The sequence below is a fragment of the Bubalus kerabau genome, chromosome 4 (genome assembly GCF_029407905.1).
Source record: "Bubalus kerabau isolate K-KA32 ecotype Philippines breed swamp buffalo chromosome 4, PCC_UOA_SB_1v2, whole genome shotgun sequence".
In the NCBI taxonomy this organism is placed as follows: domain Eukaryota; kingdom Metazoa; phylum Chordata; class Mammalia; order Artiodactyla; family Bovidae; genus Bubalus; species Bubalus kerabau.
In genome coordinates, this window is record NC_073627.1 from 19767426 (window position 1) to 19781284 (window position 13859).

Here is a 13859-nt window from a genome sequence, read left to right on the forward strand (position 1 = left end):
ACCATGGGAGCAACCTGAGTAAAGGTGTACAGGTCTCTATGTACTACTTATGTAACTCCCTGTGAGTCTGGAATAGTTTCAAATTAAAAAGTTCAGAAAGAACAAAATGTTGTGGTCCTTTTCTGATTGTGGGGGCTCTGACATCAAACTGTGATCCCTGAGTCATGACGGCTCCCAAGTCTGTTACCTAACAAACTCCACCTGCAAGACAGCCACTGGATTAAAATGTACATCTGAGAACCCGAAACTGGGACAAGTCTTTGGGGGTTGACTCTGGCCTCTGACTCCATTATTGTCACATTCTAGCTCAGGGAGCACACAGAAGCCATGAGGCTAACAGACACATATCCTGTATTTCTACTGAGCTTTACAGTGTTCCATGTCCATCCATTTACATTACCCCAACGATAATAAAGGTAGAGAATTCTCTCAAGAGGCCCTTTGCCAGTTATACCAGATCCTTCCTTTCCTTTTGTTGTCACCCCCTGAATATCTTCTATCCGAACTCTGTGGTTCAAGCCATCCATAATTCTCTGGAGGGCCCCCCACAGCTCCCTGCATCTGGGTCTGCTCCTTTTCTCTTTCAGTCTTTTTGCCTAAAGGACTTTTCTCTTTCAGTCTTTTTGCCTAAAGGACTCTCACTTGGTCTTCAAAAAAGAGAAAGCCTCACCTCCACTAGGAAGCTTTCCTCCATCTCTCATCTCCAGTTTCCAACTTTAATCCAACAGGCAAGGTTAACCTAATCTTCCAGCCATCCTACTGCAATTTCCATTAGACACTGAAACATTTCTTTCACTGTATTGCCATTATTAGTTTAAACATGTCTGTTCAACCCACTGAAGATCCTTTGAAGGGAGAGATTTTGTGACATTAATTTTTGTCTTTTAGTGCCCAGCAGCAATGCCAATAAATATTTACTGACTTGTCAGCCTCCTCTGCAGTTCAGGGAAAGACAACCTGGGTTCTTGGGTAATTCATTTCAGTCCAGAGCCAGGTGTTTTGAGAATCAGCTGAGACTCTTCCTGATGTAAAGGAGCACTTGCTTCTGGTTATGCTCCCTGTAAATGTGTGAGTGTGTTTTTTCCTTATTTTTACTATGTGGACAATAAAAGCATCTCCTCACACGGTTGTTAGGAGGATTATAAGAGCTAATGCCTCAAATGGAGAAGGAAAAGGCAACCCACTCCAATATTCTTGCCTAGAGAATCCCGTGGACAGAGGAGCCTGGTGGGCTGCTGTCTATAGAGTCACACAGAGTCGGACACGACTGAGCGACTTCACTTTCACGCATTGGAGAAGGCAATGGCAACCCACTCCAGTATTCTTGCCTGGAGAATCCCAGGGACAGAGGAGCCTGGTGGGCTGCCGTCTATGGGGTCGCAAACAGTCGGAGACGACTGAAGTGACTTAGCAGCAGCAGCAATGCCTCAAAAGCTCTTAGATAACGCTTGGAAATGGGTAAAGAAGGCTCTTCGAAGATATTTCTATGTAAGTGTTGACTGGGTGAATGAAAAACGACTGGAGGTTGCCAGTTCATTTATTGAGCACCCACTATGTGTCCGGTACTGCGTTAAGCAAGCATGCTAGGTGCAGAGGAGCAACCACAGCACTTTGGAGAGGCCTTAATTTAACACAGATTGCAGGGAATCAGGGAAGGTTTCTGGAGCTTGAATTTTGATGGGGGGCGGGGCGCGGGGGCGGGGGTAGCCTGGAAAGGCGCAGGTGGCAGTTGATAGCCATAGTGCATATTCCACAGAGCCGGCGGTTTCCTCCTTGAAAGTGTGGGAGCGGGTGGCTTAGCTTTCTACGACTGGCAAGAAAGGGCGGCTTGGTGAGGCCTGTCAAAGCGCTGGAATCGAAGCTGAGTTCCAGTCCTGTTTAGTTAGTAGCCGCGTGACTTTGGCCAAGTCACTGAACTTCCCCAACTGTAAAAAAGAGTCTGTTAAGAATACTCACCTGCCAGGATTCCAGAGAGACCGCATGATCGTGCAGAAGCCAGGATGCGCTCTATTTAGAAGGTACAAAACGCACCAGCAGGTTACTAGGGGTCAACTGGGCTCTAAGCCAAGCGCGCCGGGGGCGTGGATTTCCTCGCTGAGCATGCGCAGTGGGCCGCGGTGCGGCCCGTCAGGCACTGCGGTAGGCGCCCTGCAGGCTGGCAGGTCCCTGGCCCCAAGATGGCGGCGCCCAGCGCAGTGGCTGCTGCCACCTCCAGCGAGAGAGATGGAGGGGGCAGCGGCTTTGAATCGTGGCTAGATGGACGGTTGGAGGCGCTGGGAGTGGACCGAGCCGTTTATGGCTCCTACATCTTGGGTGTCTTGCAGGAGGAGGAGGAAGAAGAGAAGCTGGATGCTCTGCAGGGTATTCTCTCTGCTTTCCTGGTGAGAAGCCCAGACACATTCCTTTAGCCTCTTAAGCCATTTCCTGTTAGTACTTCTTTCCCCTACCTAGTGTCCCAGAGGATTAGTGGTCTCACCTGGAAGAGAAATAATTTTCTGAGCCCTGGCCTCGGGGACAGGGAGCTACTTTTCATCCAGGGTTTCGGGAGCCAGAGGGTTGCAGGTGCAGAGAGAGGAAAAGCTTTCTCTTATTTCTGCCCTCTTAGGTGCCTGTAGGTCAGCTGGGTGAGTATTCTTCCAAAGGCATTGAAATTAGATTTATCATAAACGTCTAACAACCAATTTCATTCCCGTCCGTTGACAGTGATGAGAGGGGAAAATTAAGTGTTCTGGGGTGCCTGTGCCCCATAGGAGGCAGAGCCCCTGACAAAAGCCCGCAGGAAGTACCCTCTTGGTTTCCTATTTTGGAGGTAGGATTCCCAAAAAGATCAGTTTAGGCAGTAGAGGTCTTTTCACGCCTAGGCAGAATGGAAGCAAATTTGGGCTCGATCCTTTACTGTATTTAGAAATGCAGTAATCATTGGGGGGAGTGGGTGGAGGAATAAGAGAGATCAGAGTTTAAGAGAAATAAACATGATACTTAGCCTCCTAGAAGCAGATCCAGGCTTTCAGAAATGTGTGCTTTAAACTGTGTTTAAGTAGTAAGTCACCAAGAAGTCCACACTTTTCCAACCTGACCGTTTCTGCTGCCTTCATCTCTGCTGCTACTGCTGCTAAATCACTTCAGTCGTGTCCGACTCTGTGCGACCCCATAGACGGCAGCCCACCAGGCTTCCCCGTTCCCTGGGATTCTCCAGGCAAGAACACTGGAGTGGGTTGCCATTTCCTTCTCCGCCTTCATCTCTGCTTACTCTTATTTGGTGAAAATGCAGTTCATTGATTTCAACATGGTTGAAATCTAACACTAGTGCAGCTGTCCCAGGGCCTCCTGGCAAGGGCCCCCTTTTTAATTCCAGAACCTGCTCTGGTGAGATTGACCTATAAATGGGAAAGCCTTAACACAGCTTGTGATGCAGCTCATGAGTTTGCTGGAACTACAACACAGAGGAATAAATTCTTTTCCTGAATCCTTACATTGCAGGTTGTAATTGGAAAGAATAGGAGGCAAACAAATTAAGTTACCTTAAAAAAATTTCCCACTGGGAAGTTCCTAAAAAGTCCATGAAAAAGAAGTTCAGGTAACTTGGGTACTCACTGGTACAGCTCCTTGACTTGTTCTTTTCATTGTATCATTACTTAGAACTGTATGTCTGCTGATAAAGGTAGACCTGAATTTTGCCCGAGACTATTTACAGTCTTACCAGAAGAGTTTTCTAGACCAGATTTATTATTATTATTATTATTTTTTGTATCTCTTGTTTGCATAAACTGCAGAGACAAACTCACTTTTTTTTAAATAATTGAGTCTTAAAAAATATATATATATTTGGCTGCTCTGGGTCTCAATTGGGGCACACAAAATCTTTGATCTTCATTGCAGCATGTGGGACCTTTAGTTGAGGCTTGGGGATCATTTTAATTGTGGCATGTGAACTCTTAGTTGCAGCTTGTGGGATCTAGTTCTCTGACCAGGGACAGAACCTAAGCCCCCTGCATTGGGAGCACAGTCTTAGCCACTGGACCACCAGGGAAGTTCCAAGACAAACTCACTTTTAAGGTGACTTTCCTTCCTCCCCCTGCCCAGTTCACAAACCCTACTTAATTTTCTTGTAATTTCTCCAGCCCCTTCTGTGTAGAAAATAACTTTGAAAAAAATTTGCCAGGAACAATATGGTGAGGCAGGGTCCTGTCCATGAAACAACTTGGGAGCAACCTTATAGAGCAGCAAGGCCAGTGAATATGGCAGACACCAAACATCACTTATAGCACTACTTAGTCAGCTGGGCTGGGTATAAAAGCTCCCAACTATTATACTGAATCCCATTTTAGGAAAAACAAAAGATAGCCAAATTAGTTGCTCTATTGGGCTAGGATTCATTACTAGGAATTTAGAAGCTTATCAGCAACAATTTGAGGTAAGACTTAAGAACAGTATATATATGGTTGGGGGAAAATGACAGTAAACAAAAGCTTCCTGTCATCCTGTTTATTCCTTCTGATTCCACTTATGCTGATTGATTGAGTCTTCAAATTTTTATTGATGGACTACTCTTCTGCCAGGCACTGCCCTAAGTGCTTGGGGGTTCTTCAGGAAACAACACAGACAGAAATCAGAAATCCCTGTCCTTGAGGGGTTATATTCCGGTAAAGAAAAACATAATCAGTAAATTATCTAGGGTATTTGAAAATGATAGTGCTAGGAGAAAAAGAAGCATTGTGAGAAAACTGGGAGTAGAATGGAGGGCGAGCAGTTTTAAGTAGGGTCATTACATTAAGTAGGATGTTACATTTTTTTTCTTCTAGTTGTATTGAGATGTAATTGACATACAGCACTACATAAGTTTAAGGTATACGGTATAATGATTTGACTTACATACATCATGAAATTTTATCACAATGAGTTTAGTGAGCAGGATATTACATTTTGTGGCAGCTGTTCATACACCAGCCTTTTTCTACGAAAAGAAACTTTCTCGTAGATCTGGATTTTAATTTAAGTGTGACACCAAAGCCAACATCCTTTTGGTCATACCATGCTAAAGAGGAAGATCGGTTGGTGTGCAGAATATGTCTGCTTATGTAAAATGGACAGAGAGATGGCTGGATAGGAGACCATCTACTCACTTAACTTCTCTTTATTATGGATCAGTGAGTACATTGGAGAATGTACTGAATTGAGTATATTGGCCAAGGAAGATTTTCATAGAGGAGCATTTTGACTCAACAAGTTTTTGCTCCAAGAGGAGGACTGCCCTGAGTTGGTGAGAATCCTCTCCTTTGGAGCTTGGCAGGATGGAGTGGGTGCTCTAGCAGGTGTGGCTTCTGTGACTCACATAGGATTCCCTCTGTGTTGGGAGCCCTCAGAAGAGAATCATCATTTCTATTCTGTGGGTCCCAAACCTGCTTTGTGATTTCTTCCCATCAACAGCAGGGGGAGCTCTGCCCTTTGCGTAGATTTGATAAGGTTGAGAAAGTGCAAGTGAAGACCCTCAGTTGTGTCGGAGTCTTTGAGAACCCATAGGCTGTAGCCTACCAGGCTCCCCTGTCCATGGGATTTTCCAGGCGAAGGTACTGGAATGAGTTGCCATTTCCTTCTGCATTAGGTTGAGGGCTCTCCGGAAATTAATTGGTCTACTTTTTCAACCAGGAAGAAGATTCCCTCCTTATTATCTGCAAGGAGATTGTGGAACGATGGTCAGAAACTCAGAATGTTGTCACCAAAGTGAAAAAAGAAGGTAGAGTTGGAGTTTTTATGTCTAACCTCCAACCACTTTTTCTGTACAGCTGTTAAGAGTCTTTAGTTTTCCTCACTCAGGTGTGCTAAACCGGTAAACACCTGGCAGCTTATTTTAACTTTTTAACTGAAGGTTGGTTTTCTTTTACATTTTACCACTTCAGCTGACCATGGCTGTCTTCACTGTGGTTCTTGCTTTTTTCTTTCTCTTTCCTTTTTACACTCCCCTGTGTATATTTGCTCTGCAGGTATGGGGTCAACTATATTTTCCCACCCTTTTCATAATCTCATTTCATAACACAGACTGTGATTGGTCTTTTGCTTCATTCAGCTAAACCCTCCATCCTTTCAAATGAAAGAGATGATCCCATTAGGATGAAAAATCAGCTACACACAGCTCAAAACAGAAATCCAAACTTGAATAGAATCTATTCTGAGCTGTTCACATGCTGGTTCTCAGTTGTGGCTGTACACTGGAAGCGCTTGCTGTATGTTTGAAAGTGCCAGTGCCCAGGCTGCACCATGAGCCAATTATATAAACCTCTTTGGGGTGTGGACCCAGGCATTGTTATTTTTTCAAAAGCTCCCCCAGATGATTCTAGTATGCAACCAGGCATGAGAGTCATCATTGCCTCCTTGACAAGCAGGATGCCTGCTTGACATCATTGCCTCCTTTCTTTGAGTATGGAGAAGTCAAAAAATAATTTTGTTTTTAAAATAATCCAAGTTTCACCTGGCATAATTATCAACATGGGATAGACCAGCCTAAGTTAATGCTAGATTCCTTCTTAGGCTTCTGGTTTGAGACAAGAGAAAGTTGCATGTTTGGAGGCTTGATTTTCTCTGCTTCTAATGCAGTACTTGTCAACTTTTTTTTTTTTTTCCTTAAAGCAGCAGAACTTCAGCATACAATAAAAGTAAAAGCAGGGCTGCTCTGATTGAAGATGGATATGAGACCTAAAGCCTGGCCTGCGTGGCCTTTCCTTGCCTTTCTCATTGGCCCCTGAGGCACCTCCTTTGTACCCCAGGGCTCTCAGGAGTCAGCAGCTGCCGTTGCCTTTGCTCCAAGCACTGCCTGGGTGGACTGGTGGTTTGGAAGCATCTTTCCTCTCACATACAACCTTGTTGTCCCCCACTTCCCTCCCACCACCTCCCAGATGAAGTCCAGGCCATTGCCACCCTCATTGAGAAGCAGGCGCAGATCGTGGTGAAGCCCAGAATGGTGTCAGAAGAGGAGAAGCAGAGAAAAGCTGCCCTCCTGGCCCAGTATGCTGATGTGACAGATGAAGAGGAATATCCTTTCTGGAGTCTCAGCGCCATTCCCTAAGGCTCAAGTCAAAAGCCTTTGCTGGTTTTCACTGAACTCTGGGAAGTTGCTAGTCCCCCTCTATAGCTTTATTATTTAAAAAAAAAATTATTTATTTCTTTGGCTACATCAGGTATTAGTTGCTGCATGTGGGATTTGTTTAGTTGCACTGCAAACTCTTAGTTACAGCATGTGGGATCTAGTTCCCTGACCAGGCATTGAACCCCAGCCCCCTGCATTGGAAACACAGAACGTTAGCCACTGGGCCACCAGGGAAGTACACCCTCCACCCCCACCCCACCAGAGCTTAATATTCTCCTCTAAAATGGCAGAGATTGTAGCCCTTTGTGGGCATGAGGAATGATGCTGGAATGATTGATACTGGACTATTGCAATGTATATGTTCTTGAAAACTTCTGTGTGAAACAAATAATGCCTGAATGGACCACTTCTTATTGTGTTTTCAGAAAATAAGATCTAGCTTAAAAAATTGAAATAGTTGATTTACAATTAGGATTCTTCATATTTGTATAATACCTTTCTATGAAGTATAGTGTTATGTGTATAATACATCTTTGTAATTTTTATCATAGTTGATAAGGGAATGGAGGCAATAAGAGATGAATGAGTGATACTCCAGTGACTACATAATTAATAAAAGTGACACCAAAATAAACCTGGAATTTGAGTGAGGACTAGGTAAAAAGAAAGTGTTGCTGGTAGGAACAGGTTTGGTTCCAAACCTGGATCTGAAATTTGTTTAGGGAATACTTAGCTTACTGAGCCTGCTTGAATGGAGTGACTGTTGTATCAGAAATGTTTGCTATCTAATCACTAGGTTAGGAAAGAATTCTTAGGCTCTTTGGGGTCAACTTCTTGTTTTCTCTCATGATTTTTCTTGTTAGGTTTGGCAGAACTGGGGTTCCAATTACAAAAAAGTCTCATTTCCTGGGCTAGAAAAAAACATTTTAAGCATTAGTTCTCCTGGAGGACTTGTTAAAACACAAATTGCTGGGCCCTGAGCCCCAGAGTTTGGGATTTTGTAGATATAGAGAGGGGCCCAATGGTGTGCATTTCTCAAAAGCTCTTAGGGAGTTCTGGAACCACACTTAGAGAACCACTGTTTCAGAGGTCATCTGACCATCCCCTGGCTCCCAGGTAATGTGGCAGTCCACCCAGACCAGCTTCAGTTTCTTTTCAGACCCTAACAGATAAGAATCCTATAGGAGCTCTGAGCAGTCTTCCCCAAGTTGAGACTTCTAAAGGTGACTTTCCTGGATTTACCATCACATCCCTGTCAGAGTCCTTCCATGAAGCCTGCTTTTCCTTCCCATCAGCTTAATCACTATTTTCTGATGTTGTGATGGGATGTGCTAACCTTTGTTTTACATGTGACTTTCCTTAACACCACTCACCGAAGCCGATGAGAAGGATGACTCGGGCGCCACCACGATGAGCATTGGTTCTGACAAATGTATCCTTCTCTGTGTGCATCTCCAGGTGTTGCTCCATAGGATCTTCTTGTGGGTCAGTTTGTGTTTCACTGTCATTGCTGGGGGCTCCCTCTACCTCCAAGAACACATGTTAGGTCAACATTGTGAGCCCCAGTCCTTGGACTGCTAAATAGTCAATTTAGCAAGAATTTCCCCCCCCCCCAAAAATATGTTGACATGAACTGTGAAGGGGTAAGTTTAGAGAAAGGGTTTCTGAGGGAAAATGAGAATCTGTACTCCTTGTGTATAGTGTTGGGTTTCCCAGCAATGTGGAAGCAATTAGAATAATATTGCAGTTTTGGTCCTTGTCCTCAAAGACCTGGGGAACTCATTGGAAAGAGAATAAAAGCACTGAATACTTTAAGTGAAAATATGGACAAATTGAAACATATGTGGTATAAAAAGTCCCTACCAACAAAATCACTTATGAGCAGCTTATAGAGAAGGTGGATTTAGAAATCCACCTTCTTAAAGGTGAGGAGTAAGGTGGATTTTCTGAAAGGGAGGTTATTTTCTGAGAAATGGGGGTTATTTCAGGGAAACATTCATTTTAAAGCACTAAAGCAGAAAAAGATTATGTGGAAAGAGTAAAAAGGAGCTTGTCTGATAGTAACAGGTTATGTTTTAAAGTCATAAGAAATGAGGGGTAAATTTTTGGCTGCTGCTGCTAAGTCGCTTCAGTCGTATCCGACTCTGTGCGACCCCATAGACGGCACCTATTTTCTAACTGTGGTTAAAGTATTTCTTTAGAACATGATTTTCACTTAAAACTTTAGTGGTCTAGGAAAAGAAGCAAATTGATAAAGTTTAGTAAGGTTAAACAACTTTTTAAACTCTTTTCAAGCATTTTAATAGTGCTGAGTATAGGAAAATTTTGCCAGTTACTTGAATACTCTAGTCACTAAAACTAGCCTGGATGCTCCAACAATATTCTGCCAGTGAATGATATGAGTACTTATTCTAGAATGAGATTTCATTTTCATAAAATATTTGCACTCAGATTTAGGCAAGTCTGAATGAAATTTTTATTCAATTTTTTTTTTTTTTTTTTTACTAATAGCAGTTGTAGGATTTTTCATTGGACTAAAGATAAACATAAAGTTGGTTGGTTGGTTGGTTTTTAAAGATGAGGGATAGATAGTATTTGAAACTTGGCTTGAATGAGAAGAGCAGGAGTTGAGACCTGTGTGACCTGGACCCTTATCCCTTAACTCACCTGCAGCTCTGTTCCGAAACACCAATGTGGAAGATGTCCTCAATGCCCGAAAACTGGAGCGAGACACGCTTCGGGATGAGTCCCAGAGGAAGAAGGAGCAGGACAAGCTGCAGAGGGAGAGAGACAAACTAGCCAAGCAGGAACGCAAGGAAAAGGAAAAGAAAAGGACACAAAGAGGGGAGCGAAAGCGATAACCTTGGTCCACTCTATTTCTCCTAATGAACTTGGTCAAAGGGAGACCTGGTTGTGCATTTGTGTATTTAAGAGAAATGAGAGAACATTGCCAGGTAGTTTCCCAAGGCATTTCCCCTTTTGTTTACATGGTCACAAGGAAAATCGCAAACAATTCTAATTACAAAATGTGCCATGTCTCTGTGGTGTGGGTAATCGGATTACTGTAGCTAATGTCTGAACCAAAGATCTGGGATGGGGACAGCCTTTATATTTTAATACTGAAGTCCTGTACTCCTTTTGACCATTTTAAAAAGTCTTCCCTTACCTTGGATAAACAGCAGGAATATTCAGAAAGCTGAATTTTTGTCCTGAAGGAGCTGAATCATGACCACTCCTTCCCTGAGATGAATTATGTGTGTGTGTTAGTTGCTTAGTCGTGTCCGACTCTTTGCAACCCCATAGATGGCAGCCCACCAGGCCCCTCCATCCATGGGACTCTCCAGATGAATTGTAGGAGTGTCAATTGCTTCAGAAGTATTATTCACATCTAAATAAATGGTTTTAGGGCTGAACTAGGAAGCTAATGAAGACCCCTACCCGGATCCAGACTTTTATGTTACATGGTGACAAAATAGGAAAATAAGAAAAGGTTATTTGGTGGATGTTCTGCATTTGAGATTTTTTTTTTTTTAAGTTTCAGCCTATGATAGGAAACAAAGTTTCTTTTAGTAAGAGATAGTTATATATTTTTCCTCATCTAGGCTGTGATTTTAAGAAGGATGTGTCAGTATTGAGTGCAGGGAATCATCATTAGCTAGATTCTTTTTTTATAATCATGAACTCTCTTGAGTGCTAGTAGAGATTTTAACCCTGATCTGCCCTAAAACATACAAGGACCTGATAATTACAGGTTTAGAGAAACCCTTTTAAGGAAAAACACTGAAAATCTCTGCTAACACAGAGATATTTAAGAGTGTACATAGTAGGTGCTCAACAAATTTATTGAATGAGTGAGTGAGTGGAGAAACTGCTTGAGAGAGTTGAAGTGAGTAGGAACTCTCCTCCATTTCCACTTTTGTGACAAACCACATTTGGTTATAAGTAGCCCTTTCTCTACTTCAGGAAGCAGACCGTCAAGAAGCCTGAAGAGAGAGCACTTTCTCTGTCAAGACAGAAAGTAGATACATTATACCAGGGGCGGGCAAACTACTGCCAAATTCGGTCATTTGTTTTTGTATGGTTCGAGCTAACAATGGATTGTACATTTTTAAAGGGTTGTAAAAGAAAGAACATGTGACAGAGACCTTATGTGACCTATAAAGCGTAAAATACTTACTACCTGGCCCTTCAGAGAAAATGTCTGCTGACCTCTGTTTTATACCATTAATTATGAGATTAACAAAAAAATGTTTACCGCTCCACAGAAGGTAAAAAACATGGTTAAGGAAATGATGTGTCACCTGTATACACTCCTATAGCCATGTCATTGTAAAATTTTTTAAAAAAATAACCACCTTTTTAAAAAATAAACTATTTAAATCAGTATCTTGATTTATTCTGATTCCTTCCAGCTGGAAGTGAGTTCTGTGTGGATAGTCCCTCAGGAATGTGTTTGAATTTTACTTATGTTTTGATTAGTCCAATAATCTCCTCTGCTATTAGACCCTCTTCCTGGATAAGTTCTCTGCCTCAGTTTTCCTTTCTGTGAGGTTGGATATTAGGAGATCAGAAAGATTACCTTCTTTTTTGGACAGTAGGTTGGCTTTGAAGTCTCTCGAGTCCTGCTGGTATTTTAGTTTTATATGTGGCTGTGGCTACAGTTGGCATGTGAGAGAGCCTGTTTTAATAACCCTTATTTTGAATTTTTGGTTTGTTTTCACCTTAATTTTGGTCTCTGAAGCAGAGTCAGTTTATATCCATAGACCCCTGAAGGATAGTAGTTTCAATCTGTTTTAAGAGTACTCAATTCATTTTTCCAGGACTCTGTTAGCTAGGTCACAGTTAAATGTACACCTGAACTAATGTTTAAACAGAAGAAAAGGATCAACTTATTAGGCTTTGAGTAAGGTTATCCACGTAACTCAGGTGCTAATAAACCTTTTATGTCTAAAATATTCAATATTGGAAAAGGCAAATTTTAAAACAACTATGTTTTCTACTCTATGATGGACATTTTAGGCCAAATTTGGAATTTCAGTCATTAATTCCCCAACCTTCTAAACCCTACAGTACCAGACTATTCAAGTGGGAAAGATATTGATATAATTCAAGGTACCTAATTTTCAACCACCTTTATAAAAAACTGCTTTTTCTATTAAAAAAAAAAAAACTGAGTATTCCAAATTCTTTTGGATTAGAAATGATGGAACCATCAGTTTGATCAGACTGTAAATCTTGTCATAACTTTTATAACACTTTCATAAGTTGTAATTCAGAAGTATAATACATAAGAACCATCCATTAGAGGGTATTCAATAGAAAGGGACAACCAACTAATTTGAGAGTTATCTGCAGTGTAACTTGATTAACAAAATTTGAAATAATTTTTGTTTTTTGTTAATAGTGTTTCATTTCTGACTACTGTATGTAAAAGTTTCCCTAGTAGTTTTACTATGGTTCTCCTGGATTAGCACAAAGGCAGAACAAAAATTTCATATTTGAACAAGGTCAGGTTAAATCCAAGGAAATCAGAATGGTGTTGGTTTATTATCTGCCAACATTATTTATGTGTTAATAATGAAGTTTAAAACTTAGCACCAGTTCTTATCAGTTAAATGAAATTTAATTGGTTTTCTGATGAGTGACTCAATGTTACAAACTAACACAAACTCAAAAAAAAAAAGCTATTTTCAACAAAGCAATTTATTTACTTTTCTTGAGAGACTAAATTCAGTACAATATTTGTTTCCATAACATCCAACATGTCTTATATCAAACTTAACCACTTTCTATGCAGTGACTGTGGTGGGATGATCTATTTTATTTGACTACCCTCAATGTAATTCATTTGGGTAGTTTTAAGGCATTTCAGTGATCAAAATGTTTCTCCCTACAGTTACTCCTGCATTCTCAATCAGTTTCTTCTGCACATCATCTAAAGAAAATTTACGTGGTGTGATTACACTTTTTTTTTTTTTTAATACCAGGATTTCTAAAACTAAGAAAAACACCAACATTTAAAACATTAGTGTTTCTAGTCTAGGGTAGTTCAATTAAATTTCATCAGTACATTATATTATAGTTTAACTCATGCTAGAAATGTTAAAACCCAAGATCTTCTGAGTCACATAATACCAACATTTCATATTACTGAATAAATTACTTGGGTTCCATACAAAGATATTAAGATGAGAAACAGAAAAAGCCAAGCTTTCAAGAGCTCTTAAAAAATTCAGAAGCAAACTAATGAACATAACTACACAAAATATACACTAACCAATTGCAAACTAAACTAGTAAAAGATTAACCTTAAAAAAATACATTTTAGAACTTCGTGATACCCTCAAAAAGGCAGCAAACTAAGGGTATTAAGACAATAGTCATTATTTTAGATGCATCAAGTCTAAAAGATCCAGGTAAAGGAAATGTTTTGTTTTTTTGATTCAATTAAAATACTTTAAAACTGGAAATATTTAATAATTGATAGTGTAATTAAAATTTAAATAATATACACAAATGATTTGAACAGGTTTTATATTCAGTAACTTGCATGGTTTTTACACTGGCACTTTTATCACTAATTTAGGAGAATCAGATGCACTTCCCTCCAAATACTTAGGCACTAAGATTTCAAATTTATAAATATGGTAGTATTTTAAATATTAAATTTTTACATGAATATTGGGCTCATCCCTCTTTCCTTTGTTCCCTAGGTATTATCCAGTTTTGTAAGGAAAACATTCTTATATCACAATCAAAACTTGTTTTGGTTACTAGA

General features: G+C 40.7%; 1 protein-coding gene across 4 annotated transcripts; it reads left to right on the top strand.

Annotated features, from left to right (window-relative positions):
- The first annotated feature begins 1407 nt into the window (after positions 1-1407).
- CCDC43 (coiled-coil domain containing 43) lies at positions 1408-11467 on the top strand. 4 transcript variants are annotated; one of them, XM_055575698.1, is made up of 6 exons: positions 1408-1488; positions 2325-2381; positions 5647-5734; positions 6891-7026; positions 8455-8513; positions 9755-11467. In XM_055575698.1, exons 1-6 carry the CDS (start codon positions 1423-1425, stop codon positions 9940-9942), a joined length of 594 nt encoding a protein of 197 aa, XP_055431673.1. In that variant the 5' UTR covers positions 1408-1422; the 3' UTR covers positions 9943-11467. The 4 variants fall into 4 exon arrangements, with proteins under 4 accessions (XP_055431673.1, XP_055431674.1, XP_055431672.1 ...); XM_055575699.1 differs by lacking the exon at positions 1408-1488 and adding an exon at positions 2086-2139; XM_055575697.1 differs by lacking the exon at positions 1408-1488 and having other exon boundaries at positions 2146-2381; positions 8455-8566.
- Positions 11468-13859: the final 2392 nt, after the last annotated feature.